The sequence below is a fragment of the Falco punctatus genome (genome assembly GCF_963210335.1).
Source record: "Falco punctatus genome assembly, chromosome: Z".
NCBI lineage: Eukaryota > Metazoa > Chordata > Aves > Falconiformes > Falconidae > Falco > Falco punctatus.
In genome coordinates, this window is record NC_137586.1 from 55,548,392 (window position 1) to 55,574,843 (window position 26,452).

At 41.7% G+C, this 26,452-nt stretch overlaps 1 protein-coding gene across 2 annotated transcripts in view; it reads right to left on the reverse strand.

Annotated features, from left to right (window-relative positions):
* Window positions 1-3,475: 3,475 nt before the first annotated feature.
* The window catches only part of CPLX1 (complexin 1), a 120,191-nt gene continuing 97,214 nt past the window's right edge, over window positions 3,476-26,452 (reverse strand). The window contains exons 4-5 of one of the 2 annotated variants that reach the window (XR_013925003.1): window positions 9,686-12,041; window positions 3,476-9,641 (exon numbers count right to left, since the gene is read on the reverse strand). Coding sequence is in view for 1 of the 2 variants with exons in the window: in XM_080372750.1 (XP_080228876.1) it covers window positions 11,844-12,041 (198 nt within the window). In the remaining variant the exon portion in view is untranslated. Of the gene's footprint in view, window positions 12,042-26,452 lie in introns of both variants that reach the window. The other variant, XM_080372750.1, reaches the window with a different exon arrangement.

The following is a 26,452-nucleotide window of genomic DNA, read 5'->3' on the forward strand; positions in this document are numbered from 1 at the left end:
GGGTTGCTCCATAAACACGAAGAATCAGTGGAAGTGGGAAGCTTTTGAGAATCAGGCTGATCCTCACACAAGTACTTCTGTTATGCTCATGTAGACGGCTGGTACGATGGCTACCACTTGCAGGGGAACTGCTGTGCATGCAGCTTGGAGTTATGTTAAGCCCCTAGCAGAGACTGTCAATTTCAGAGAAGGTAAAGGGAGCTTTTCCAGAACTGTCTTGTATCAAGCTATTTGTCAGCCAAAGGTATGACATCTTACATTACACTGACACCTAACAGTACTGATAGGTCTTAGTAGTGTCCCTAAGACGGCATTCCAGTTGCTCCAACAGTAACAAAAGGTGTTCCTGCAGAAATTGGGCAGGGCAGTCTGTAAGCTGCTGTTGCAAGCATGATGAGATGGAGAGTTTTCTTCCATGATCAGCAATAAGGATGTCATTCTGGCCTTCACTGAGACCACAGCAGGGAGGGCCTTAAGGAAACTTGTGACACATTTCAATTAAACCCTGCTGAAGAAAGGCTTATCTGAGATGGTGAGAGACTAACATAGTCATGTTGAGATCATGCCTGCTCACATGGTCCCAGTGCTGCCCAGAGGTGCTCTAAACTTACAGATCTGTTTTTTTATGTAGTGCATTTTTTGTTTAAGCAAAGCAGATTTCTATGCATTGGGTGGTTTTGTCAGATCAGTGTCTCTTTGAACCCACTGGGAAATGGTAGAGAAAGACCATTCTTTGATGAATCAATTAAAATTAATTTCTCAACAGTCAAGCCAGCTTCAGGCTTATTAATATGAGTAAATTTCATGTTGGTCTGTCATTTTTTATCACATTCTTATAACACTGTCCTAATACCACGGAAAGCTTAGGAATAATTAATTCTCTTGAAGAAGAGAATTGCTTTTTTTTCCCTCCCTAGATTATTGATGTCTTCCTTGGAGAAGCATGAATAGAGTTTCTTCACTGTCATCTGCCAAAGTCTTTTGGCAGTAGCAAAACAGTCTGTGAAAGATGTAAGCTTAAGTCTCCATCAATTAATGAACCAGAGTAGCATTAAATGCCTGCACAGACTTAGGGTGGACCAGAGCCAGCTGTACTCTGCCAAACAGCAACACACAGGGGAAAAGTTGTGCATTATCTCCAAATACAAGCTTATAGATGTTGCTGTTACCTTTCTTCTCTGAACACTCCACGGTGACTGCACGTAAAAATGCTGCATGAGCCTGGGTGAGGCACTCACTCTTGGCAAAGAATTGGAGCTAACCTGGCTTGGGAATATATTTCTTAAACCTACCACCCAGAAAAAGCTAGGCCCCAAGGCACAAGGAATGCCCTGGCATTTTTACCCAACAATGTGGAATCTCAGTGAGAGTTCAGTTGTCATATCTGTTAGGAAGGATTTCAAACCTCCTTCCTGGCCCTCTGGTCCCCAAAAGTTGAACAAGGTCCCAGATTCTCACCAAATGCATTGGTAACCAAAGAGTCAGGCTACCATTAGGTAGACCACTGAAGGAGGTGTGGAAGGGTAGTAGGGAAGGAGATAAGGAAACAGGAAGCAAAATATGAAAGTCCTGCATGCTGTCACTGATCTTCTGTGTTCCGCTGACATTTGGGAAACCTGCTGGTGCAGTGTGCAGCTTCTGAGGTGGTCTCTCAGAACAAATTCGGACATCAGCTTGAAAAGCTGTCGAAGAAGGCCAAGCAGAGCTGTCTACTCCACTGCTTGAAACTCCTTCATCATCAGCTTCTTCTCATCCTGGGAAAAGCCTATCAATATACCTGAGATGGCTGGCACAAGGGGCAAGGAAACAAAGAAGCTACTCATCTTATGAACTGGGCACTGTGAGGGTAGGGGTCCCAGTTCTACATCAGCAGAGAGGCACAGAAGGAATGAACCCTGCAAATGTGGCAATGGAAATGTAAGACCTATTTAATGTAAAGGTGGAGCTGGTAAAAATATTTTCACTTCAAAATGTTTCATATTTTCACTTTCCAGGAAAAAGGAGATAAGTTTGGAAAGGGAAGTATGTCAGAGCTAGAGTCTTGTGCTTTTGAGATGGCCATGTGTTGCTTTGCAGTCACTAGACAGAGCTGGGAATGGGCCTTCTGTGCTGGCCAAGGAAGGTGAATTGGTTTTCTGGCAGAGTTTAGTTGACATGAGAAATGAACACATAATGCTTTGGCTCTGGTCAGTGCTTCCGATGTGCCTACAGTCAAGCCCTGAGTTCCCAGGCTTATGGAACACTGCAAGTCCCTCACTGTGCAGCAAGCTGGAGCACTGTCAAGAGTGGCCGTGCAGAGACACTCACAAACTGTGGAAAGAGGGATGAATGTTTACCCCAGCTTTGTCTCTCCAGAGCACCTCAAGAGTCCTTCAGGCTTGCTGAGGAGCCACTCCCTGTCCCATCATATGCCACATCACTACTAGTCTGTTTCTGCCTTTTCTCACTTTTTTTTTTTGTCATCTTAATCATAAAATCTGGGTACTTTCTTTGCACAGAACCAAGCCAGAGATTTACAAGCCAGAACAGACAGGGTTTAAGAAGCCTTTTACAGTCATCAGTGGGGAAGTGTGTTTTAGCACATTAACTCACTTTCTCAGTACAATTCTTGCTTTCTCCTTTCTGGTCTCTTGACCAGACAACAGTGTTATGGCACAGGAGGTCTTCTGGGAAGCAGGCTCCTACTGGCAGGCCTGTGCTTTTTCTGACAGCAGCTGGTACTGTATCTGAGACCCTGGATGTAGCCGAGCCTACTTCCATGGGGAACCTGGTCTTAAATGGAGACTTTCAGTACCTGACAGTGACTACTCTCAGCCATGGGACTATGGGACATCACTCACAATGAACTCTGCATTTGTTCAGCCCTAAGCATTGCTTTCCATGATGACTACAACCTCTCCTGAGCCCTTGCTCTGAGCTACTGGTGGGAAAGGCAGGTAGAGGACTTGCAAAATTTTTGCTCTTCATTAATCCTTTTACATTACTTATTAATATCGAAAGTCTTAAGAAGTTTATTCTTCATCTGTTTTTTTTTGGTTTGTTTGTTGTTTTTTTTTTTAAACAAGCCAAGAATTTAGTCTTCATTCCTTTTCCTGGAGGATCTTTGGTCTGGGAATACTATGATAATAACAAGTGAGTAAAATACTAGAGTAAATACTCTTAGTTCAGAGAACTTCTTGACTTGGAAGAAAAACTCATGGTGAGATATTTAACGTTCCATTTCTGCTGAGTGTTAATTTACCACCCATGCAACATCCACCGAATGCCTTGCCTAAGGCCAGACTGTCTTGTCTCAGTATTTGAGAAAGGAAATGAGGGCACAAAGGATTTTTTTTAGTTGAAAATACTTGCAGTCTCTGAGAAACAAAAAATAACTTAAGTGAATAATGGCCACTGTATGGTCAGCTTTAAAGAGGCTTAGATTGGTTCATGGCGGGGGGGGGGGGGGGGGGGGGGGGGGCGGGGCAGGTCAACAGCAGGTAAGTAAGCTTTATCCTCGATGAACATTTACATTTACTTGTAGTGAACTGACTATGTCTCTCTCGTTTGCTAAGCTGCTTATGAAGCGTAGTTATCTTTAAGGTGGCACTCTGTGCTCCACTTTTATGTAAGTATGTAGTGGACTTTAATAAATTTCCATTTGAAAAATATATGCGATTAAAAATCTGACTATCACCTAGGCTGCTCTAACTAATTTTATGTGGGGTCATAGCCTAAAGTAACATTTGGTTCATCAGAACTTTTCCATTTGTTTCACCTCATCATTCCCAAGAGTCTTTCTGACACACATTCCTTGGATATTGTTGACATCTGAGTTGCCAGAGTCCTCAGAGAGGGCTGCTTATGTAAAGAACAGCATGTCTCACTGGGACATCTCAAAGAGGGGTCAGTGTCACTATCATTATCCTCACTTCACCAGTGGGGGAAAACAAAGAGCTCTGTAGCTCTAGCTTCTTCTCACGCAGGTGAACTAGACTTTAATATCCGGGCAGTGCTCTCCCTTGTGCTTTTTGCACAGGGATTACTTTCCACATCCTATTCTTGTGCATGACTGTAGTGTTCGTGCTGAGCTATTCCTCACAACCTTGGTGAGTAAGAGGACTTGTGTAAACTGCCTAGGAATTTTCTACTGAAATGTTCTATTCTCATTTTTCTGCTCCCAAATGTAGTGCAGAGCTGTGCTGAGCTGACCTAAAAAACACATGAACAATCGCCATCTGCCAGCCCATGATTTTAACTGCATAGTGGACATTTTATTTTTCCTCTCTTTGTCATAGCCTATTAAGCTAATCTGGCTCATATGCATGCTAAAAATGGCTGTAAATCCACAAAGAATGAAGGAGCTTTTTTTTTTTTTTTTTTAATGTAAAAACAAATTATTGTTAGGAGCTTCCTAATGCTACACTGTAACATGATGTGAAAACCTCCAAATGCCTTGCCTCTCATCCCCACTTAGTACTGTGAAACCCAATTCCTTATTTAATCATCTACTTAAGAAGGGCTTTCAACCTGTAAGCTGGTGGTCTGCTAACAGTTGCAATGTTGCGTGCAATGGATGTGCTGGATTTTCTTCAGATATTACTTAGAAAGAAATAATAGTTGTGTTTTTTTTCCCCAAGTCTCCCAGATGAGTTTCAGCACTAAAATATTTCTTCAGAGAGTCAATCTCTATTAACATATTTATTTGTAAATGCATTAGCGCCAAAATGTTCACATTTTGTCTGAGATTTGCCATGCTCAGACTTCACAAAAAAAAGGATTCTTTGTGGCTGAGGGGTGAGTATCTGATGAGCATCTGTTCAGTTGTTGATCTGTTCAGTTGTTGATAAGGTAGGGAAACCTGGAAAGGTGTCTTATTTTCAACAGTTTAAAAAAGAGCTGCTAGATATTGGGTTCATGTATGCAGAAAATTCACAGCTTATCAAGCTATGAAACTGGTATAATAAAGAGTCCCAGCCCAACCATGCACGGATTTCAGGATGATGGCTTACGTAACCAAATTTGAGGTGGCTGCACACATACTTTGGCTATTTTCAGCACCCATAAAGTGAAAATTGAAACAGAATATAGAGTTAATACTTCAACTCCATTTCAGTACACATTCTCCCTTCTCATGCAGACTGACTTTTACTTGGGTTTGACTTCTTTCACCAGTACTGACAAATTGGAAAGATGATGTTCCATTTTGTGTAAATTTAAAAATAATTTTTCATTAAAAATGTAATAGAACTGAACTGAATTTTCAGTCAGGCAGTTGTTGCTTGTCATTGTCTAACCCTCTCATAGCCCAACTGAAATGTTCACCACATAGGTTTTAAAGAAGTCATTTTCTGACTCAAAACACCCTCGGTTGCTGCAGCTAGATCTTGCCAAATACACTGCTATATCTGATCCTCTAGTATAGAAATACAGTTTGGGAAGAAAGAAAATCTCAGATGAAAAAATTGCTTCCATCACACATTAGTAGCAGAATTTTGCTTCCTTCTAAATACTGAAGGCTCAAGAAAGCATGGGTATTTGGCATCACATGCTCCAGCCATTTGTCTTTCTCAACTGTGCTTTCAGCACTTAAGCTGTCTGTAAAATCACCAGAGACATGCCGTAGCACAGCTGTCTTCAACAGGGAATATCCCAATAGAGTTGTAACCTTGTTTTTCCTGAAGAGAGGAGGAACAGTTGGAGAGGGAAAATAAAAAATATTGGTTGAGATTTTTAAACTGGGGCTGATGGTGTTTGCCACATACCTCCTGGGACCTACATAGGACGACGCTGTGCCAGCATTGTCCAGTAGCCTTCATTCAAGTCCCAATTGCAAAGGAAGTTTTATGAGGCCTAGATCATCCATAGAAGAAAATGAAATTAAACCATTACAATGGACTTAGCACAACCAATGGTGATTATCATTGCACTCATCTTTTCATTTAGAAGTTTATTATCTGCCCCAAGCGTGTAGTCTGTGCCTCCATTGCTGTTAGTGAAGGCTGAGAGCCTTCTCTGTGTGAGAAGTAGATCAGTAATGCACCTTTGTAACTGGAGTGATTTTCACCAGAACCGCTCATGGTGTGCCTGCTGACTTCTTTTTGTTTTGTTCTCCTCTGGAGAATGTTTTACTTGACAAAGCATACTTTTAAAGTGGGAAAATGTAGACTGCACCAGGTTAACCACTAGAATTATCCTTCTGTATCTTTTTAATTAGAAGGCAGAAGCTGTTTCCAAAGAATAATTTACCTCCATTGCAAAATGTAGACTGTCAAACTCACCTGCATTCCTTCTTTGGCATCTGTACCCTGTCTCCCCACCACACTGATCTGATATGATTATTTGGTTCCCTTGAACTGGCTGTTCTTAGGAAATCCAATGAAAAATGCTTCCTTGTCCAGTTATCTTCCTCAAACACAGATGTCACCTGGAACTCTGAGTAAATGAAGAGCCTGCCTTTGAACTTACAGGTTGCAGTAGCATTAGCATGTGTTGGCCTTAGCAGTGCTAGGCTCAAAGTCTGAGTAGATGTTATGGGATGTAAATAATACGGGTTGATCTCTGTGACAGTCCTGTGGCTGCTTCTGTTATCAAAAAAAACCCCAAAAGTATCACCATGCAGTGGCCGTAAGGAAGAGCTTTCCAAGGGGAATGGGTATCAGCATTTCCTATGGGAGGTATGGTTGTTTCTCTTCCTTTTTCTAACATGATGCAATGCTTTTATGCTGAATGTAGCAACTCCTGATTTATCCCTGAGCAAGAGGCTTAGCTGTGTGTAGCTTGCCACTCAGTTTTGTATATATCACAAATTCTGGATCCAGAGACATATTTGATGTCATTGCAAATCAGCTTTTTACCATTTTTGGTTTAAGATCCAAACATATTCTCAGTAAACCATAGCTAGATTCCTGCGTTTCATTCAATGAAATGTTGCTCTGCCCTTCCTAAGGAAAACTAATTTGTAATAGCAAAACTTATTTCAAATTTGAGAATCAACTGTAGTTGTCAAACCTCACCACTGTTTTTGACAAAAAAGAACATATTCATTCAAATAACAGCCATGTTTCTCCTTGATTCTACTACCACTCTATTTATGTATCAGCATACATACTTTGATTTCCAAGTGTAGCTTGGTAGGAATTTCACAGGAAAGCAATACAAAAATGTGTATGAAATCACTGTTTTTTTTATTGGCTGTGATTCCATTTTAAAAGAACATAATACCATTTACCCACATCATGCAGGAAAAAGTAGCAGGCAAATAACAAACGAAATCCACATTCACAAAGTCTCTACTTCAGATTATCTTCTAGTTGCTTGGAGAGTACTGCATGCATCTGAAAGAAAGCTGGGGTGCATTTCTGCTAGAAAATGCATGGCTAAGTTGAATTTTTCTCTGTGTGTGAGAGAGAAAGAGAGAAAACAAGCAATTTTTAAATGACCGTACCAAAACATTTTACTAACTGAATGCATGAAGAAACAGTTACCTTGATAACATATATTCCAAACAGATACAACTTTCAGATACATAAGACGTTATGTGAAGGTCACAACAGCTATATTCTAACAATGCTTATTCTAGCACAGTAAGCTTGCCAAAAAGGTGTATTCAGCAGCATTGGTATGGTCTTTCTTGATGAAGGAGAGGGTCTGGGAGGGACCTAAGCCAACGCATGGTACTAGAGACAGACAGAGGAATGCCAAAGTGACTTAGCACATGATTTTATATTTTGTTTCATTTATTTTAAACACAAGAGTAGCATTCATAATTAATATTGCAGTCTGATTTCATATGGCTTTCTCTAAATAGAAATGTGAGTTCACAAGGTCAATGGCAAACTAAATCATTTACCCTCCAAATGCGGAGGCCCTTTGACTTTTTTTTACTAACCAGTAAGGTCCTGGAGCTGTGAAGGAAACTGGCTGCAGTGTCTAGCCACCAACCTTTCTGTATAAATAAAAAATAGTTAAAAAAACAAAAGACCTCATATACCTGAGATTGAACAGACCAGTGATACAAATAAAACAATGGCGTGGAAAGACAAGGAGATATTCAGAATCTAAACAATGAACCATGCTTCTCTTTGGTCTTGTTTAAGTGCTTTGACATCTGCTTGAGTGCTGAGGGGGAAAATGTCTGAGACAATGCTTCTCACATCCATACATGAGCCAGAGGTGTCTGTGTCCCATGTTGCCAGTTCAGAGTGGAAAGAGAAATGGGTGGGTAGAAGGGAGGGGAGAGTGCCTGCTCTCAAGTCTGTTCAGCATGGCTTAGGCACTTTGGGGACAGTAGAATGACTTGAGGAGAGGTCCAGAATGCATGCAAGGTGCCAAAAGTTATGTGAGGCGAAGCCAAGCAAAACCTGTGCAGTACCTGTGGTAGATCTGTCATGTTCCTTTATTGAAAGAAAAGGAAAATTAGAATGGGAATACCAGCTTACACCTGGCTGAACTCTCTGCTGTCCATGGAGAAAGGGCTGCTGTGGATATGGAGTGCTGAGGTACGAAGTGGAGACATGGCTGGGCTGGGCAGCTCCCATAATGAAAAAGACCCAGCAAACAACATCTAATAAATCACCTTCCCTTTCCCTCCTGCTCTGTGAGCCTGGCATGAAGCCTAACAAACTCAGCACAGAATTCCTATGACCCTCTTCAGGGTTTGGATCAAGATGCTCATGAAGCTCATTTCACAAAAGGAGTATTTTTAATGCTTTGAGCCCAGGGGTAGCAGTACTTGCTTATGAAATTTGAGCACAAGATCCAACTTAGATCTGCCAATTCAATCACTCAGCTGCTAAGGCAGTTAGCACAGTTAGCAAAAATAATACCAATCACTCATCCTTTTTCTCTGTTCTCCCTCTTTTCTCCCTTTTCCTTGTCTTCCCCACATATGTGCACACACAGCATATCAGGCTGCCAGGGAGGTGGTGTGTGAAAATAAACAATTGGCAGCAAAATTCTGCAAGGACATCAGGCAGAAAAATTCTGATTCTGTGTCAGGAACACTATATGGATGGATGAGGAAGTGAGTCAATGATGGAGGTTGGGGAAAGGTCAGTAGGCAAGTGGTAGAAAAAGGCCAATGTAAAGCAAAATGAGTTCATCCTCTTTGTTTGTTTGCAGAGTTCTCCAGCACCAGGCCAGGGGAAAATATGAATGGATGTGGGTTTTTTTATTAGTTGGGACAATTTCTGCTGGTTCTGCTTATGTATTATGAGATGCAGGGCACAGAGATTAGTCAGAACATTTCAAAAGTATTGATGCCAGTGTGTCAGTGTGATCTGGGTTAGATTTCACTACCAATAAGTGGCTGAAGCAAAGAGCCGGCCTCTGCCTTTTAGCTTTCAGGGGTGTTGGATTTAGTTCCCTTTGTGGCAGGATCATCAAATACAGCTGCTGCCTTTGTGACAGAAGAAGAGTTTTCATTTTTTTGAGGTTTACTTGAATAGACTCAGATTACTAGTTCCTGAATTTGCATGGGGTGAGTAGGACACTCTCCCTAGAAAAAGGTAAATTGCTCAACACTGCTATGCTATACCCAAGCACTGATTCAGAAATAAAGAGTACTCTGGGTCATTAAAGTCATAGGGGTGGTACACTTATCTTGCTTTAAATAAAAGTTATGGAAAAAAAACCACTGACATTACCCAAAAGAGCAAAACCTGCCTTCTTTTTCCTCCGGGAAGATTACCCAAAAAAGCAAAACCTGCCTTCTTTTTCCTCTGGGAAGTTTAGGCAGCTTGTACATGAATGAACATGCCTTATTTGTAGATCCAGCTGGAAATAAGTTGCACATTTATGAGCTGGTTCTGACTTGTAGATCAGCCAAACCTTCTCAGCCTCCACCTTGGCTAAAATCACTTGTAAAGAAGCAAGGACTATCATACCTGAATAAGAACTGGATGAGGAGGGCAAAATAAACATATTTCTTCTCTTTCATAATATTTTTCCCTGTTATGAGAGATGCTGCTAAAAGGCACAGAGTTCACAAGCTCACTGCCTTAACCATAGTGCAGGTTTCTTCTGCTTACCTGAAAAGATGATAGTTATCTTTAAAAATTTCTCATTCTGAGATGTTTGCCTAACTCAGTTCCACTGAACTAATGCATGAAAGAAGTTCCACCAAAGTTAGATGCTTAATTTAGGTACATAATGAAGTGTCTGAGATTGCTTTCCTTTCTGTGGTCAGTAGAAAGCATGTATTTGCTTCCAAATTTCTTCCATGTCCTTAGGAAAATTTTGTTCCGTGACAAGCTATGCTAGTTCTGCCACACAAACCCCGATTCTCTGACAAGATTATGTGAGACTGAGATAGCATGATGCTCTCACAACAGCAACTACAGAGACCTAGCCAAATGCAAAAACTCCAGGATCAGCTCTTCATATGACAAGCCAGACAGCTGATCACAAGGCTTTGTGTTCAAAATGAGTCTATGTATGTGAGTCTGTGTATGCACTAGCAAGCCAAGATCTCCAGTAGAATTTGGAATTTGGCTTATCTTACGCAGTTACTCAATACCTACAGTGCTGTATTGAGAAGCCCTCTGTATCTGTGTCTGGGAAAGGCAACAAAGATAGTAGTGAGAGAGATTTCCTCCCACCCTGCTAGCATCAAGGGATGTAACACACTGTTACAATATCAATTAGCTCCTGCACAGCAATGGAGAAGCATCCTCACTTTATGCCTTTATAGTAGGTAGAGACTGGAACCCACATTTTCACAGTTGGAGAAGCTGGGTGGGGCAGAAAAATAAGTGTCCTCATCAAGGCAACGCAGCAATTTAGCATGATACATAGCAGGCATACTCAGGATTTCTGGATCTCCAGGGCCATGGCTAACAATTCAGACCACTGCACTCTCCCACACACTGCGGGAAGGGGTGGGCGTGTCACAGTTGCAACAATATACCTGAACCCAAATATCCATTCTGTAAGCACTGCGGGGAATGGGACAGCTGAATATGGCACTGGGCAGAAAGAGGAAAGTTAGTTAATCAGAGCAGCCTGTGTAGTTGGTCATTGGCTTCAAAGGGGTTGAAGAGGTCCTCTACCACAGCACCATGCACTCTCCTGTGGTTTCAGCACTCTGTATGGCAACTGTATGACCAAATCTGCTCTTTCAAGCTAAGTGTATGGCTAATTCCCAAAGTAACATGAGTCTTGCTTAGATTCTGAGGCATTTAACTTCTACCACCATCTGAGGGCAGATGACTCACTTCTTGAACAGGTCTGAGTGATGTCAGTTAAGTCACGCATGATTTACCTTACAGATGATCTCTTACTTATGCCAGTCATGGAATTAAAACAGAAAAGCTCTGCTTCCGTGGGAGAACTGAGATATTCCTTCCAAGGGCAGATGTGCCTAACATCAAATGGCTAGTGTAAGCCAATCAACAAGAACATTTATAATTATGATGACTGATTTTATTATCAATAATAATAAAAAGAGAATTAAAGAAAATTAAAGAGGCCACTGTTCACACTCAGTGAACACTCCTTCCTGCTTTGGATGGAAATGCATGTGAGGTTGTTCCTTTTCTATGCTTAATGTACAGTTGCCTTATTTAACATACATAGTACTATGGCTTATAATAAAAGTTGTGTAGTCTGCAGCTTTTTAATCTTTACATCCATTCAGAGGCATCTACTGGATGTGACTATGTACAAAAAAGGAATGCATGAGTCTTGGGGTGGAGGGAAGGGAGAGGCAATCAGAAGGGAATGGGAAGCAAAGGGATTCCTAGTGAGCAGTACGGGCAGAGGTGGGGAGAGCTGCGTGATGGATGGCAAGATTGTAAATCCCCATTGGGCAAAAGAGAAATCCTTTGCAGTACTGTTTATGCCCATCTAACAGTCTGCAGGTATTATTTCTTGAACATGTCCTGCAGAGGCCCTGGTAGGTATTTGATGACTGTGTCTAGAATGCTCTCTTCTTCCTCTTCCTCCTCATCCCCACAGCCAGGAGGGATTGCCTTCTTTGGGCGCGTCAGACTTCCTTCAGCATTAGCTTCCAGTGCAGCCTGGGCCTCTGCTTCCTTTTCTTCCTTCTTCTTTATCCCATACTGCAGGGGAGAGAGAACACATCGCCAGTCACCCACTGAACAGGATGACTGATGAAGCCAGCCACCACACATGGCACCTCCTATTCTGCAGTATGAACATCGCTGTTAATATTCTGCTTTTGGTCTTTTACACAGACACCCAAATTATCCATCCTAACAACTCACTCCTAAGTACATCCCAGTGGATGGACAGCTTTCACAAGACAAGATGGTCAGTTGCTCAGATCATTCAGAAGCAAGCACAGAAGACAATTTGGGACTATGCAGCCATGAGCCTAGCAAAGACAATGCTAGCTGGGTTAGTTTAAGTTTTGGCATGGTATTCTACTGGTGTTGATCCTTCTCTTTTTCTGTTAACAAGTCTGCTGCTCAAATTCGTCATGTGAAATGATTTTGAAATTCCATCTGCAGCATTTTATAGTAAAGGTTAATGGATATGGCAAAACTTCAAGAAAAAATGTAATTACGAACAAAAGAAAGCAAACAGGATAGGACAGACAAGCATACTGCAATGAAAAGGACTGGTTTAGATATTCTCATGTGGGAGATATCCTATACAACCTCATACCCATTCTCTTGGTATAGGTGGACAGGAGCACCTCTTAGTGAAAATAAACCTTCATGAGAAACTGTCTGTATTTGCACACTGAACTCTGTACATCTGGGGGTAAAGCTGACTCATACTGTCTGAAGAGAAACACCCTTAAGCCTGTGAGTAGAAATTCAGATAATTGAAATTCCCTACCCCATTAAGAATTAAAGGCATGCTACTAAGACTTTACATGAGTAGCCAGAAATTCGTTTTATGATTTTATATTCATAATGCTAGATTTAATAGAGGAGTAAAGATGTGGATGAGTGAATCAGACTAGGGACAGAAGTGCTGTAGTATCTCAGCTCCCACAATGATTAGGACTTTCTTTCCAACTGCTAGTTTAAAGGCATGTCCAAAGAAAACAATTTCTGCACCACCAATCTTCATCATTCCTTAGCCTTCAAACATTTCAGTAATTCCCAGGTTTTGCTGCAATTTCCATAAGTATTTGCACAGAAATTTTGGAGATTATGGTGATATATGATAAGAAAAATCAATTTAAACTGTCACATGCAAATCTACAGCAACTAGGATACCTGCAAACTACCCTCTATATTACAGAATTATGAAATTACTTGGGTTGAAAGGGACATTTAAAGATCATCTAGTCCAAATGCCCTGCAATGAGCAGGGGCATTTTCAACTAGATCAGGTTGCTCAGAGGTCTGCTTTGTTTATTCAGACCAATTCAAATTTCCCAGACTGTTTCCATTTTCTTTGATGACAAATGGAGGTTAAACTTTCTTGATTTTGTAATCATCAGTGCAGTCTCAGGAGATGTTCCATTTCTCAGTGTCCAGCTGTACATTGGAAGGATGCTTCTGGTCCCCAAGCTTACATTTTGCAGACTGGCGGGAACATTCCTCTCGATCATTTCTAGCCAGGCACCTTTATGTCTGCTCGCACCTGCCAGCTCCTGCTTATCAGCTCGTCAGCCACCAATGACCTCACAAGCACCTGCACAATTACTTAAAATCGTTTCACTTCAGCTACATTAGAGAGGTATTTGACCTTTGTGAGGAAGAGGAAAGGCATTCAGGTTTGCTGTAGCAGCCATCAGCTTCAAAATTATTGCTCTGTAAAAGCTACTCCTTTACTTATGCCTAAATTTTAATTAAAGCACCAAATGGAATTAAGATGGCTCTCAGAATATCAAAACCATAAAGTAACTAACTTAAACTCATGCAAAGGCCAGAAAAATATCTTGCATAAAGAAGCTTGAAAAAAACTTTGAAAATCATGTTTGATTTCAAAAGTATCAAAGAATTATGTTGGTACAAAATAATTAGTATTTTCTAGTATCAATAGTATGGTACTGCCGAATAGACATGAAGTAGATGCTCTTTTCATTATTTTCTCTTTGTTTTCTCCATTAAGAATAGACCAAATTGTTTACCACTAAAGCAAAAAATGCATTGTTGCTGTCATGACTTTCTGATTTCAAAGGGCTTTTGGGTTTGACAAGAAAATCCTAAACATTTCTGAGCAAAGGCAGCATTTTTTCTTCCTTTCTCCATCATCATTAAGATTTAAGATGACAGCCTGCAAGGTTGAAACCAATAACTTCAAAAATCCCTAGTTCTGTAAGTCAATTCTTTCAAGCCAAAATGCTCATTAAGAACATTTGTCTTAAGATTTTTATACCTAGTGGATGCCAGTCACACCAGATTTCATGGGAGAGATGTTCCAAACAAATGATGTCTTCATTCACCTCTGAGGCAAAGGAAACATTTAATCAACTTGTAGTTACAGGGCTGAACATCAACCACAAAGAAGATCCAGCATAGGGTCAGCAACCACTGCACGGGGAATCACATATACTGCTAGGCTGTGGACAGTCTGTATGGCTGGGTGATACTGTCTCTCCCTCTCAAGTCACAGGTAGATTCCTCTAGGTGATTCTTAGTGTAATTTATCTACAGCCTTTACCTTCCTTTTCCAGCTAGATGAGAACAGCAGTAGTGGAGACAACACAAATCATAGTAGCACACAGGTCCCCTTCATGCTCTCAAATTCTCCATCTCAAAAATAAGTATCAGTTCCTGGGGGTTTGATTCTCTAGCTCATGAACTTGTTGAACAAACATCCAGGCCACTGGAAACTGTGGAAAACAATCACTCAAGTGCTCCTGTGTGCTAGGACAGAGGGAAGCTCAAAGGTTATATGGAGGAATTAGCACTGTACTTGTCAGCGTGTGCTGACACATCTCCTTAGGAAGCCTCTGCTGAGTGCCCTCTGCACAGCTGTAGACAGACCTTAGGCATGGCCAGTCTGACGGGACAGCTGCAGAACAGAGCAATACATGGCCTGGGAAGAGATTTTTCACTATAAAAGGGTATTAAGGAAAACCAGACTCTATTGTTCCAGCTTACTGTCACAAATGCCAAGTAGAGATATTAATTTTTCATGGTTCCTACCTGTAGTGATTCTACAACATGTGGAAATGAGTCATTTCCCCCTAGTACATATGCAAAACCCAAACATAAATTTATTTTGGACAGAATTATTCTTCTCTTGGAGAAATATGACATTGCATCAAAAACAATTTTTACAAGAAAGGATCAGTTTTGAGGAATCAGTGTTATCATTTAAACTTTGTGCTATTTTGTAATGCTTTATATTAATGAAAATATAATGCTATGATGATTCATAGGTGAATAAAATAGCATTTTTCATGTTTGAAATTGTTTCAGAGGAAATCAAATTATAGAACGAAAAGTCTTAATATGAGCAAAATCTTAAAAATCTTAGTGTCTTCACATGAAACCTTTTAGGTGAAGTCAACAAATACTTTTAAAAAATACAACTAAAAATGATGGGTTTGGTACTCTGGCTTTCCTGAGGATGGGAAATGTTGCATTACCTCCAAAAAATATGAAGGATGAGAACACTTTCATTTTTTTTTAAGGTCCACCCCGAAGTTTAATATCAGAGGTTGTATTTGTATCATTATCTGCTTGGCCTTTGCTCATGCCACCATATAGTTAACAATGCAGAATCATGGACCTAACCCAACAAGTTACTGAAACATTTTAAGTACGTAAGCCACCTTGCTGGTCCTGAAGTCATTACTATGCAGTCACATAAGGATTGTTTTCACTGGACCACATGTTGGTGAAATACCAGCAGGCTGGAGTCCTGATTCATTAGATGGAAAGAGTAGGGAAAAAAATGCCATGGCCCTTGGTATACCCCACACCTACCAACTGCATGTCAGGAGAAGACTAGACTAGCAATGCCATCAACTTCCTCCCCATCTCTTCCCTTCCCTGTTCCTTCTGCTTTCAACCGGCAGCCAAAGTAAGTACATGATCTAGAAACATGCTGGTAATTCAATCTAACTCTAATGGCAGTAAGAGTGTCAAGGACTATTGAGTGAAGCTGGACCTGCAGCTAAAATGTCAACTCACCAAAAATATGGTTAACATTTCTTATGATGAGCTAACCATTGTTTGCTAAAATTGAACCTATCTATCTAGTAAATATCTAGGCCACAGAATGATTAAAGCAGTAACACCTCAGTTAAGGCACTTGCAGACATAACTGCTGATCTATGGGTCAATTGTGGAACAAATTGTCCAGGAAGACAGCTGCAATCAAGGTGTGAGTGGTTACCTTTAGATCAGATTTAGTACTGACTCCTTAGGAACAACAACTGATTTATCTGGACTAGCTAAGGAAATACAGAAGGAGTTTTGTGGAGGTTACAAAGACAATTCAAAGATTTCATGCTGGGACCAGCAGGAGATTATCAGTGCAGAGGATCTTGGAGTGAAAATGAACTGCCTCCAAGATGAACGTCTTTTCCATTAACGTGCCAGGCAGGATGCCCCTGGTACTTCCATACTCTGTTTGGGGATTCAAAAGACCAACAGAGTGGTCTTCCTGACCTTAGCAGGTTGGGTTTACCATAACACAATAACCATAACATTATGCTACTAATATTTACCATGATTTTATGCTGCTAAATTTATTATAGTTACTTGCTAAGATAATTACTGTTATTTACAGAATTGTATCTGCTATTGTCATGATTGAACTACAACATTTTACAGTCTCCATAAACTATTAAATACAGCTATGTATATACCTTGCATAGTCAAAGCTTCTTTCATGACTGGGTATTTTCACTGCACACTTTTCTTCCTTCCTAATACCTGGATAGACATGGAATGAGGACTGGTGCTCTTAGTACTGCACAGCTGCCTGGCAGCTCAGGCTTGCAGCTGCAGGGCAAGTAAAGAAGATAAACAAAGGTCCTTGAAGCAGAGAAAGGAAACCTGTTTCCTTGGCCAGCTTGGTGTGTTCACAAGTCTGACTAATGCAAAGTTCATCTGACTTAGGATGTGCATGTGAAGCCTACAGCAGGCAGTGGGTGCAAGTAAAAGTTGTAGTGCCTTGCTATTTTAAACTCATGCAGGTTTGGATAGCAGGAATTTTATAATGCAACAGCACGCCCTAGGTAGATCTGTCTGGCCAGCACTTTCTGTGGCTGTTAACAGCTGTCAGCCAAGTCTCTTCCTCTATGGCTGCATCTGGGTGATGGAAATCTAGAGGTATGTATACAGGAACCCTGCCACACAGCTGTGCACCACCCATGGTGCTAGGCATTGCTCATGACTGGTTGTTTTCATTGCGGACAGCTGAAAACATTGCTTTTCTTTCACTTTGGAAACGCTTTTCCCTCCCAAGGTGCTCTGAGAGCTTAAAATTTGTTTTCAGTCTGCATCCTAAGAAATAATACTGCATGTTAGCTAACACTGAGCTTTAGATTCTGGGTAAAGGTTGGTATATGAATGATGTTGGTTACATTTCTCTTCAGAGAACTTTTCTCCCCTGTGTTTTTTTGTAGCTACTGGTAGTACTGAACAGGTGCCTGAACAGGTGTGGCAGATATAGCCATCTCTGGAATTACTATTTTATTTACCATCTGAGCTTTTAAAAGGTACCTAGAGACTTCAGTGCTTGTTCCTTATCCTGCTTCATATACTAATTAAGGGGAGACCTTGTCTTTTCTTAAACATCCCTGACTATTAAATTTAATTCACATTCCAATGCACAACACAATAAAGAAAGAACAAAATTATCAGCCAGACTTGAAAGCATATGCTTAGAGAAGACACTGAGAGAGCAACTGGCCCACCCTTCCACCTCAAGGGTTAACTTGACCCAAACCAGTCTTTTTCTTAGAGACCTCAGCTGGTGAAGAGCTCTTACCTGCTCTGGAACTTGATTACCCTTTACAATAATATACTTCCCCTCATGTCCAACCTGATTCTTTCTGAAATGCCTTTTTAAAAGAAAATAATCTGGAAAACTGAAAAGACACAGCTACTGCAAAAAAAGATTTATCTTTCATTTGTCCTTCTGGGCTTCATTTATTATATGTGCTGAGTTGCGGTTGGTGGTTTGTTGGTTTTTTTTCTCTTCCATTACCAAAGAGAATACCAGCCTAATTAAGATCTTTCCATCATTACCTCATAGAACCTTCTGCCAGAACTATATGTAGGACTGAAACAAATTGAGAGCAACAAGCAGGGTTTAGCTCTGACCTTTAGCTCTACAACTGTGAGAGTCTGCGGTACAGAAAAAGACTCCATATGTATTTAATTTATACAAGCCTGAAGTCTTTTACACAATTTCATTGGTCTCTCTGTGACTAAGCAGGCTGCCAAGCACATTTTTGGCTTCAATTTTAGGTGACAATAAGGCAGTGTTCAGCTAGAGGCTTAGGAAAGTATCTGACACTGAGATGGACTGTGGTTTTGTCTTTTTACTGATGCCACAGCATTGCTTACAGATCTTTCTGTGGTGAGAGTGCTGCTGTGTGTTTATGTGGCAATGGAAACAGCATATTTTTCTTCCCCTACATCTATTCCCTCCAAACCCCTGAGTTGGGGATGTTGCAGAGTGAGATAAGGGTTTTCCTGCAGGAGATGACAGTGCTGAAACCCAAAGTCCCAAGGACTCTGTTCTGAGCACACAGACCTGCTTGGATGTGGACTTGGCCCAGTAATGTGCACCCACCCCAATATTAGGGATCTCTTGATTTCATTCATGTCTCTTTTTTTGTTTGTTTGTTTTTGTGGGTCTCCTTGTCCTTCTGGTCAGTTCATTTATCCCTGGCTTGATGTCCAAGGAGTTGCTATGGAGAGGGGGAGAGGATTAGTCCCAAGAAAACTTCTGTGGAGGGCTTTTAAGATATTTGAAAGGAGGACACTATTTTTGTCCCTCATTTTATCCATTTCAGTTCTGCGATACAAAGTTACAACTACCCAGACTGCCTCAGGTAGCTCAGCCATGCTGATCCTGGATAGTCTCTGTGCTTTATGAAGAGTAATAAAGAATCACAACGTGCCACATGGGGAAGTGTGCAACTTTCCAGCTGTGGTAGAGAATAAAAGGTCAGAGAGAGAGTGCTGGGTGTCTCCAGTCCCTGCCTGGGGCGCGGGTTGTGGGATCTGTGTTAGTGGAAGAAGGCTGATTAATAATGGAGAAGAACAAGGCAACGAGGAAACTGCAGTCCTAAATTACATTGTTCAATTGCATGTAAGCCGAGAAGGAACGCAACTCAAGAGACAGGTGGCAGACAGAGAGAAAAGAGGACAACAAAACTTCAGGAAGCGGGCAATTAGGTGCAAAGGCAGACATATGGATATATGAGCAGCTTCTGCTTTGTGCCTCATCTTTACTGGAACAGACCTTCCCAAGCCATCTGACTGGGGACTGTCAGTTTTTCAGCCAGGTTTCCTGCAGATGCTGATTGTAGACATGGCTGCTGTCCTTTGAGTCCTTTACCTCACCTAAGGCTCCATCTCCCCACAAGTTCCCTGTGGCTACATGTGCCTTTCCACTTGCAACACAAACAGACCAGATGCAGATGTGGATTTCAAAGGTCTCATCTGATCTTCATCAGCGTATCATCAGCATTGTCTGGTGACACCAGGGGAATCTGACAGTCACTACATTCTCCCCTATGGCAACGTGGCTGCCTGAGAACCACACACTTGCTTTCCATGCTGATCAGCTGTGGGTTTGCAACATGTTCCTGTGGGAATACACATTGTTCCCAGCATCCAAGAGCAGTGCTGCCCAGATCAATAGACATAAAAGTTGCTTTTCTGCGGTCCCACAACAGAGACCGTAGAACATAAAGTCCTGCTTTCCTGAGCAGATCTGTTCTGTACTCCACAAGCCTTGCTACTTTACCTTGATTGGAAGTAATCACACATCTGTCTAATGTTTACTGTTTATGTAACTGTAAGTGAAAACAGAGCTGCATCTGGTTCCTGGTTACAGAAGATACTGTGAATTTGCTCTAAGATCAGATTAAAGGGAATCTTTCCATTGGTCTCAATGAAGGTAGGACCAGACATTTCTGGTTAAGAGAGAGAGATGGGAAACTTGATTTGCCTTGATCTACTATGGTTGCTGAAGCAAAGTGGCCATTTCAATGTAATCATAGAATCATTTAGATTGGAAAAGAACTTTGAGATCATCAAGTCCAACCTTCAACCCAGGACTGCCAAGTCCATCACTACACCATGTCCCTAAGCACCACATCTATGCATCTTTTAAACACCACCAGGGATGGTGATTCCACCACCTCCCTGGGCAGCCTGTTCCAATGCTTCATCACCTTTCAGTGAAGAAATTGTTTCCTAATATCCAGTCTAACCTCCTCTGATGTAACTTGAGGCCATTTCCTCCTGTTCTGTTGCTTGTTATCTGGGAGAAGAGACCGACCCTCACCTGCCTACAGCCTCCTTTCAGGTAGTTGTAGAGAGCATTAAGGTCCCCACTGATTCTGTCCTCTTCTGACTGAACAACCCCAGTTCCCTCAGCTGCCACTCAGAAGACTTGTGCTCTACACCCTTCATCAGCTTTGTTACCCTTCTCTGGCCACACTCCAGCACCAATATGTCCCTCTTGAAGTAAGTAGCCCAAAACTGAACTCAGGATTTGAGGTATGGTCTCACCAGTGCCCAATACAGGGGGACAATCACTTCCCTTGTCCTGCTGAGCACCATTTCTGATACAAGCCAGGATGCTGTTGGCCTTCTTGGCCACCTAGGCACACTGCTGGCTCATGTTCAGCCACCTGTCAACCACACTCCCAGGTCCTTTTCCACCAGGCAGCTTTCCAGCCACTCTGCCCCAGCCTGTAGCATTGCATAGGGTTGTTGTGACCCAAGTGCAGGACCCAGCTCTCCTCCTTGTTGAACCTCATGCAACTGGCCTCAGCCTATGGATCCAGCCTGTCCAGATTCCTCTGCAGAGCCTTCCTGCCCTCCAGCAGGGCAACAGTCCTGCTCAACTTGGTGTCATCTGCAAACTGACTGACAGTGCACACAAACCCCTTATCCAGGTCATTGATAAAGATATTAAACAAGACTGGCCCCAGTACTGAGCCCTGGGGAAGGTCAGACTGACAGGCCTGTAGTTCTCTGGATCCTCCTTCCTGCCCTTCTTGTAGGTGGGTATCACACTGGGTAACCTTCAGCCTTCTGGCAACTCCTTGGTTAGCCAGGACTGTTGATAAATGACGGAAAGTGGCTTAGTGAGCTCCTCCACCAGCTCCCTCAGTACTTTCAGGTGGATCCCATCCAGCCCCATACACTTGTGCATGTCTAAGTGGAGCAGCAGGTCACTAACCATTTCCTTCTGGACTGTGGGGACTTCATTCTGCTCCTTGTCCCTGTCTGCTGGGTGCTCAGGGGGCTGAGTACCCAGAGGGAAGCTGGTCTGGCTGTTAAAAAGTGAGGCAAAGAAGGCATTAAGTACCTCTGTCTCTTCCTCACCCTTTGTTGCAATGTTCTGCACTGCATCCAATAAAGGATGGAGATTATTCTCGGTCCCTGTTTGTTTCTCATATATTTCTAAAAAAATTCTTTTATGTCAGTGGCCAGCCTGAGTTCTAGTCAGGCTTTTGCCTCTCTAATCTTTGCCCTGCATAACCTTGCAACATCCTTATGGTCCTCCCTAGTTGCCTGCCCCTTCTTCCAAAGGGGTAAACTCTCCACTCTCCTTTTTTCCATGAGTTCCAGCCAGTTCCATTTCGCTCACTGCTCAACTGCTTGGACTATGCTAAGCTGTCCCAGTCAAAAATGCTTCTTTCCCATTACTACATTCAGGTGGTGTGAACTACAATTTGTGAACAAATTTACTCCTCTTTGGTAAGCAAGACTATGAGAAAGAACAGGCACAGGTATCACATATCATGAATTTTTCAGAATACTGAGAAGAAAACATGTTTTATCTGTGTTTGCAAATATATTAATTTGCTTCCTCTTGTGTACAAGGCATCCATATTAAAACAACACCCTAATGCATAATGGTCAGCCTCAGTGAGAGGAAATGTGGTTTAGGAAGTTTCAGGAGTGAATGTAATTAAATTACTGCTGAATAGCAAGACTTTGTCTTGTAAATAGAGGAGAAATCTCTAAAGTGAGCAGATAATAATAATACCTGACTCATAAGAAAGACCTTAGGATCAGAGTCTCCAAAATATTGATTTTAGGTACCTGGAGTGTTGACTGAAATCACTACTGTAACTCATGACCACAGGAACCAAGATAAGTGCTGTAACATATTGTACTCCGAAGCCTGTTAGGGCATCGGGAAAATCTCTCCCCTAGAACCCAACTCACAGCTTCAATTAGAAAAGTCTGGGTCAATTCTATCCTTCAAAGCAGTTGAGGCAGGATAATAAGAAAAAAAGTTACATATTCCCCACTAACAATTACAGCTTAATTGTATAGGTTACAGTGAAAATTTAGATTTGCTCTATGATCACTAAGATGAGGTCAAGCAGCAGAAGGTTCCCATAAGAACAGAGGCATTTTCCAGTGACGCAGAGCAGGTGCACTCCTAGCCAAGGTATGCTATGATATCTTGGGTTTCCAATGTCTGCATTTAGGTTTTTCACAAAAAACCCCACAAACTTCCCAGAAATCAATGGGAGGGACCCTGGAATGTGCAAATGCAGTTGCTTGTATAAGTTTAGAAGAATTTAGGTTACAGCTATGAATCTGACAGCGTAAATAAATCCATGGGATATATCTGTGCTTATGTGTGCATTTTGGAAGATCAGAACATGGAGTATAAGCTGCTCCTCCTCCTTCCTGCCTCCTGTAATTTGTTCCTTTGCCAAATGAAAGCTTTCCTTTTAGTACAACACTGGTAAAATTAGTTTCCCAGGATGCTGCAGTAATTTAGATTTGATATAACTGTTTATTTTCCTTAGCCTCTCTTTACCATATGTGAAAAGCTTTTTTAAAATTATTTTTTAATTAATATTTTTGCTTTATTTAGTGTTATTTTGAAAACTCTAGTCAAGTCAGTGTAGGTCTGGGCTTGTGTTTCAGCAAGAATCTAATACAAATGCTCCAGTGGATGAGGAGTGGTTCACCGCAGGATGAGGAGTCAGCTTTATCTTACAGGGCAAAGTATGGTGAAGACGCAGATAACTGCCAACAGAAATCACCCTCTCCAGGGGAACAGGAAACTCACTGACTGCTCATGAAGCTTAGAAATCATTATCATCCTGCATTGCTAGGTTTGTGCTTGCTAGGGTTCATCGTTTCATTGCCTTATTGATCACAAGCACTTTAACAGTCTGTAGGTTGAAGCCAGCAGAAATTCAGACTGAACCCTAAATGGCTGATTCATTTCAAGTTCAGCTCTCAGCAGATAAACTATGTGATCTCTGTGCATTTGATCTCATTGCAAATCTCTGGGAGCCACTAAAAGCAGATTTTTGAAAAAAACAGTTGCTGAATGCCAGTTTTGTTTCTAGCATGGTGCATCTATTTCTCTGTGAGCATGTCAGCTCTTGCTGTTATGAACTTTAGGTTGTCCTTGGCATTTTGTAGTGCACTGAAAAGTGCTCTTGAATATGTAGGCATGTGTTACCAGCAAAGCAGCAGGTAACAGAGCTCATCGTGGCTGATCAAAAAAGGAATTTAGAAAGCATTCTGGAAGTGATATTGTTCTACATGATTGAAAACATGCTCCAACTAAATTTATACTCCTTGCTGTAGTTCAGTTCCATTCAATTATACTCTTCTATTAGATAGTAGATTTGAGGGAAATGAAAAAGATTAAATTCTATCTAAACAATAACAACAGATTATAAACATAGCTTAATTGTTACATAAGGAAAGAAACCCAAAATATTAGAAGAGAGCCAACTAACAGACCCAGATATAAAAGAAGCCTTCATATCACCACTGCTGAAGTCCTGGGGCCTAACATGGAAGGAAAATAGTCCTCTAGATTCACATCTGGGTATGCATCTGCAACTTTTTTGCCAGCTTTCTGTGTGACCTCTATGGGAGAGAATTAATTTCTTCTTGATGGACAGAGAACTTAAGTAAGATTTACCCTTCCAAATGAGCTGCAATGAAAGACTCCGCATTGAAATACAGTCATTGCTTATAATGATGCCTCACTGAAGTACAATAAGTGGCTTCCACACCATTCTCATAAGGTTGTTGAGTCCTCGGTAACTCACGTGGGTTGGTAGGATGAGTTTGACAGGACATTAACCTCCCTCAAAGTTTTCTCTAAGTTTTTCTTTTTTTTCCCTTCAGTAACCTGCACCAGTGTTTTCAGTGCTGACTTTGCTGACAGCCCAGGACAATGTAATTCTGCAATAGTAATAGCTCAGGACAGATTAGTTAGGTGATTATCTTTAGTCCTTGCTGTGAGACTATTTAATCTTTGTCATCAACTCCTTAGTGATTCTTCTGTGTGGAATAAATGCTGCCATACACCATTGTGGCTAGGATCTCATTAGCACACCCACCCTGACAGTACATCTGTGGAGACCAAGGCACTGCCGCAAGCTCAGAGCCAAAACTCAGTAAAATCAAAGGCAGATAATCAATTAGTCTCAAACCTTTGACACACACTTCCCTCTGCAGTACAAAAGGTACTTCTCAATCCCATTAGCCATCAACAGAGAGGAAAACTCTAACATCAAAACACTTTGAAAATGAGAAACTTTTGACACCCAAAAAAAGCAAGTAAAGAAGCATGAGTGTTTATTCACATGCTGTAGCCCTGCACAGGGACATAAAAAAATGAGGGGTAAGTCACTTACCTTTCTCTAGCCCTTTTTGATCTGGCAAAGCAGCCTCTCCCTTTTGCAATTCAAGGTACTATTCTTCCCAAGAGGCTGTGCAAGTCATGTTTATAGTGAATGAAAGTTGATTACGGAGAATATCTGGTGCATCTTAACAATCCAACTGAAGAGCATTAACGATGTTACAGTGCTAGAGGGACCCACTCTGGCTCTATACTGCTGCAGGGCTGGATTGCTATTACAAGCTTGTAGAACTGCTGTACCTGTGAACAGCCACTACACACAATAAAGCTCCCACCATTGCAACAGCCTGCAGCCAGCCCTGGGCTAATATCTCAAAATCTGCATTGGACATGAAGTGCATGTTTCACATTTCTTTCAGGTGAAATCAGCTGTTGTCCTTTTCGCATTCTTTCTGTTGACTGGCTGTGGTCAGAGAATAGATGTTTAGCCTTGTCGGTGATACGTGAGCAGGGGCAGATTCCATGAAACTCACAACTCACAGCAAGCTAAGAGCTGTACAGCTAAGAGGAGAGACAAACCTGGTATGGAAGACCTTGCTAACTCTACTGTACATTTTTCATACTCATGCCTTTGCTTTATGGCAGCAAGATAAAAGAGTTTCATCTTGCCCCTACCTGCTTCTATTTACTGAAGTAAGGAAAGGATAAGGGAAAGCAGTTACTATAATAGTTTCCAAAGATACTTGAGCTCTTGGTTGTGACCTGCAGTTTTTCTTGCTCTCTCCATATATGCAGGACCTCATAGCAATTCAGATGTGAGGGAACAGAACAGCTGAAATGTTAACATCTTGTTGGGTGGAGTAATTCATGCTCCAGACAATGAGTCAGGACAAGAGTGACAAGCCCATTTTCTTTCTCTCTGGATGTGATTGGGTGCTTTTTATCTTTCACAGGAATGAAGGGTGTCTTTTGCAGTGCCATGTTGGCTTTTTGTCATGTCCATTTCAAAAAGCAGCAACTCTGAGTACTCACTTACATGATAAGTGTTATCCAGCCATGCTCATGTTATCATCACAAGCTGGGCAAATGAAGGCTGACTATTTCATATTGTCTGAGCGATTTGGCATCAGTAATGAGATTTTTAGTACTCTTGATGAGGGGCAGGGGTATGTGGCATGAAAGACAGCCCTTACAATCACACTGAAATTGAGCCTTGGATGATGTGAAGTGGCGGGGAGTGCCAGAAGGAAACACATTGGTAATTGAGCCTGCACATATATAAGACTATACACATCAAAACCATACTCAGCTGATCATGGTGTTCCATGCCCCCAACCATTATTTAGCACCTTTCCATAATCTTCCCTTCATAATATATGTGCATGCCTAACAGAGCCATGATGACACCAAGTTGAGCAGGACTGTTGCCCTGCTGGAGGGCAGGAAGGCTCTGCAGAGGAATCTGGACAGGCTGGATCCATAGGCTGAGGCCAGTTGCATGAGGTTCAACAAGGAGGAGAGCTGGGTCCTGCACTTGGGTCACAACAACCCTATGCAATGCTACAGGCTGGGGCAGCGTGGCTGTGTCCTGGTTTCAGCTGGGATGGAGTTAATTATCTCCTTAGGAGCTAGTTTGGTGCTGTGTTTCTGCTCTGATGTGAGACTTTTCAGTTCCTTGGGCCTTGTTAGTTTAAAGGATGGAGGGACGCAAGGAATTGGGAGGGGACACAGCCAGGACAGCTGGCGTAAATTAGCCAAAGAGGTA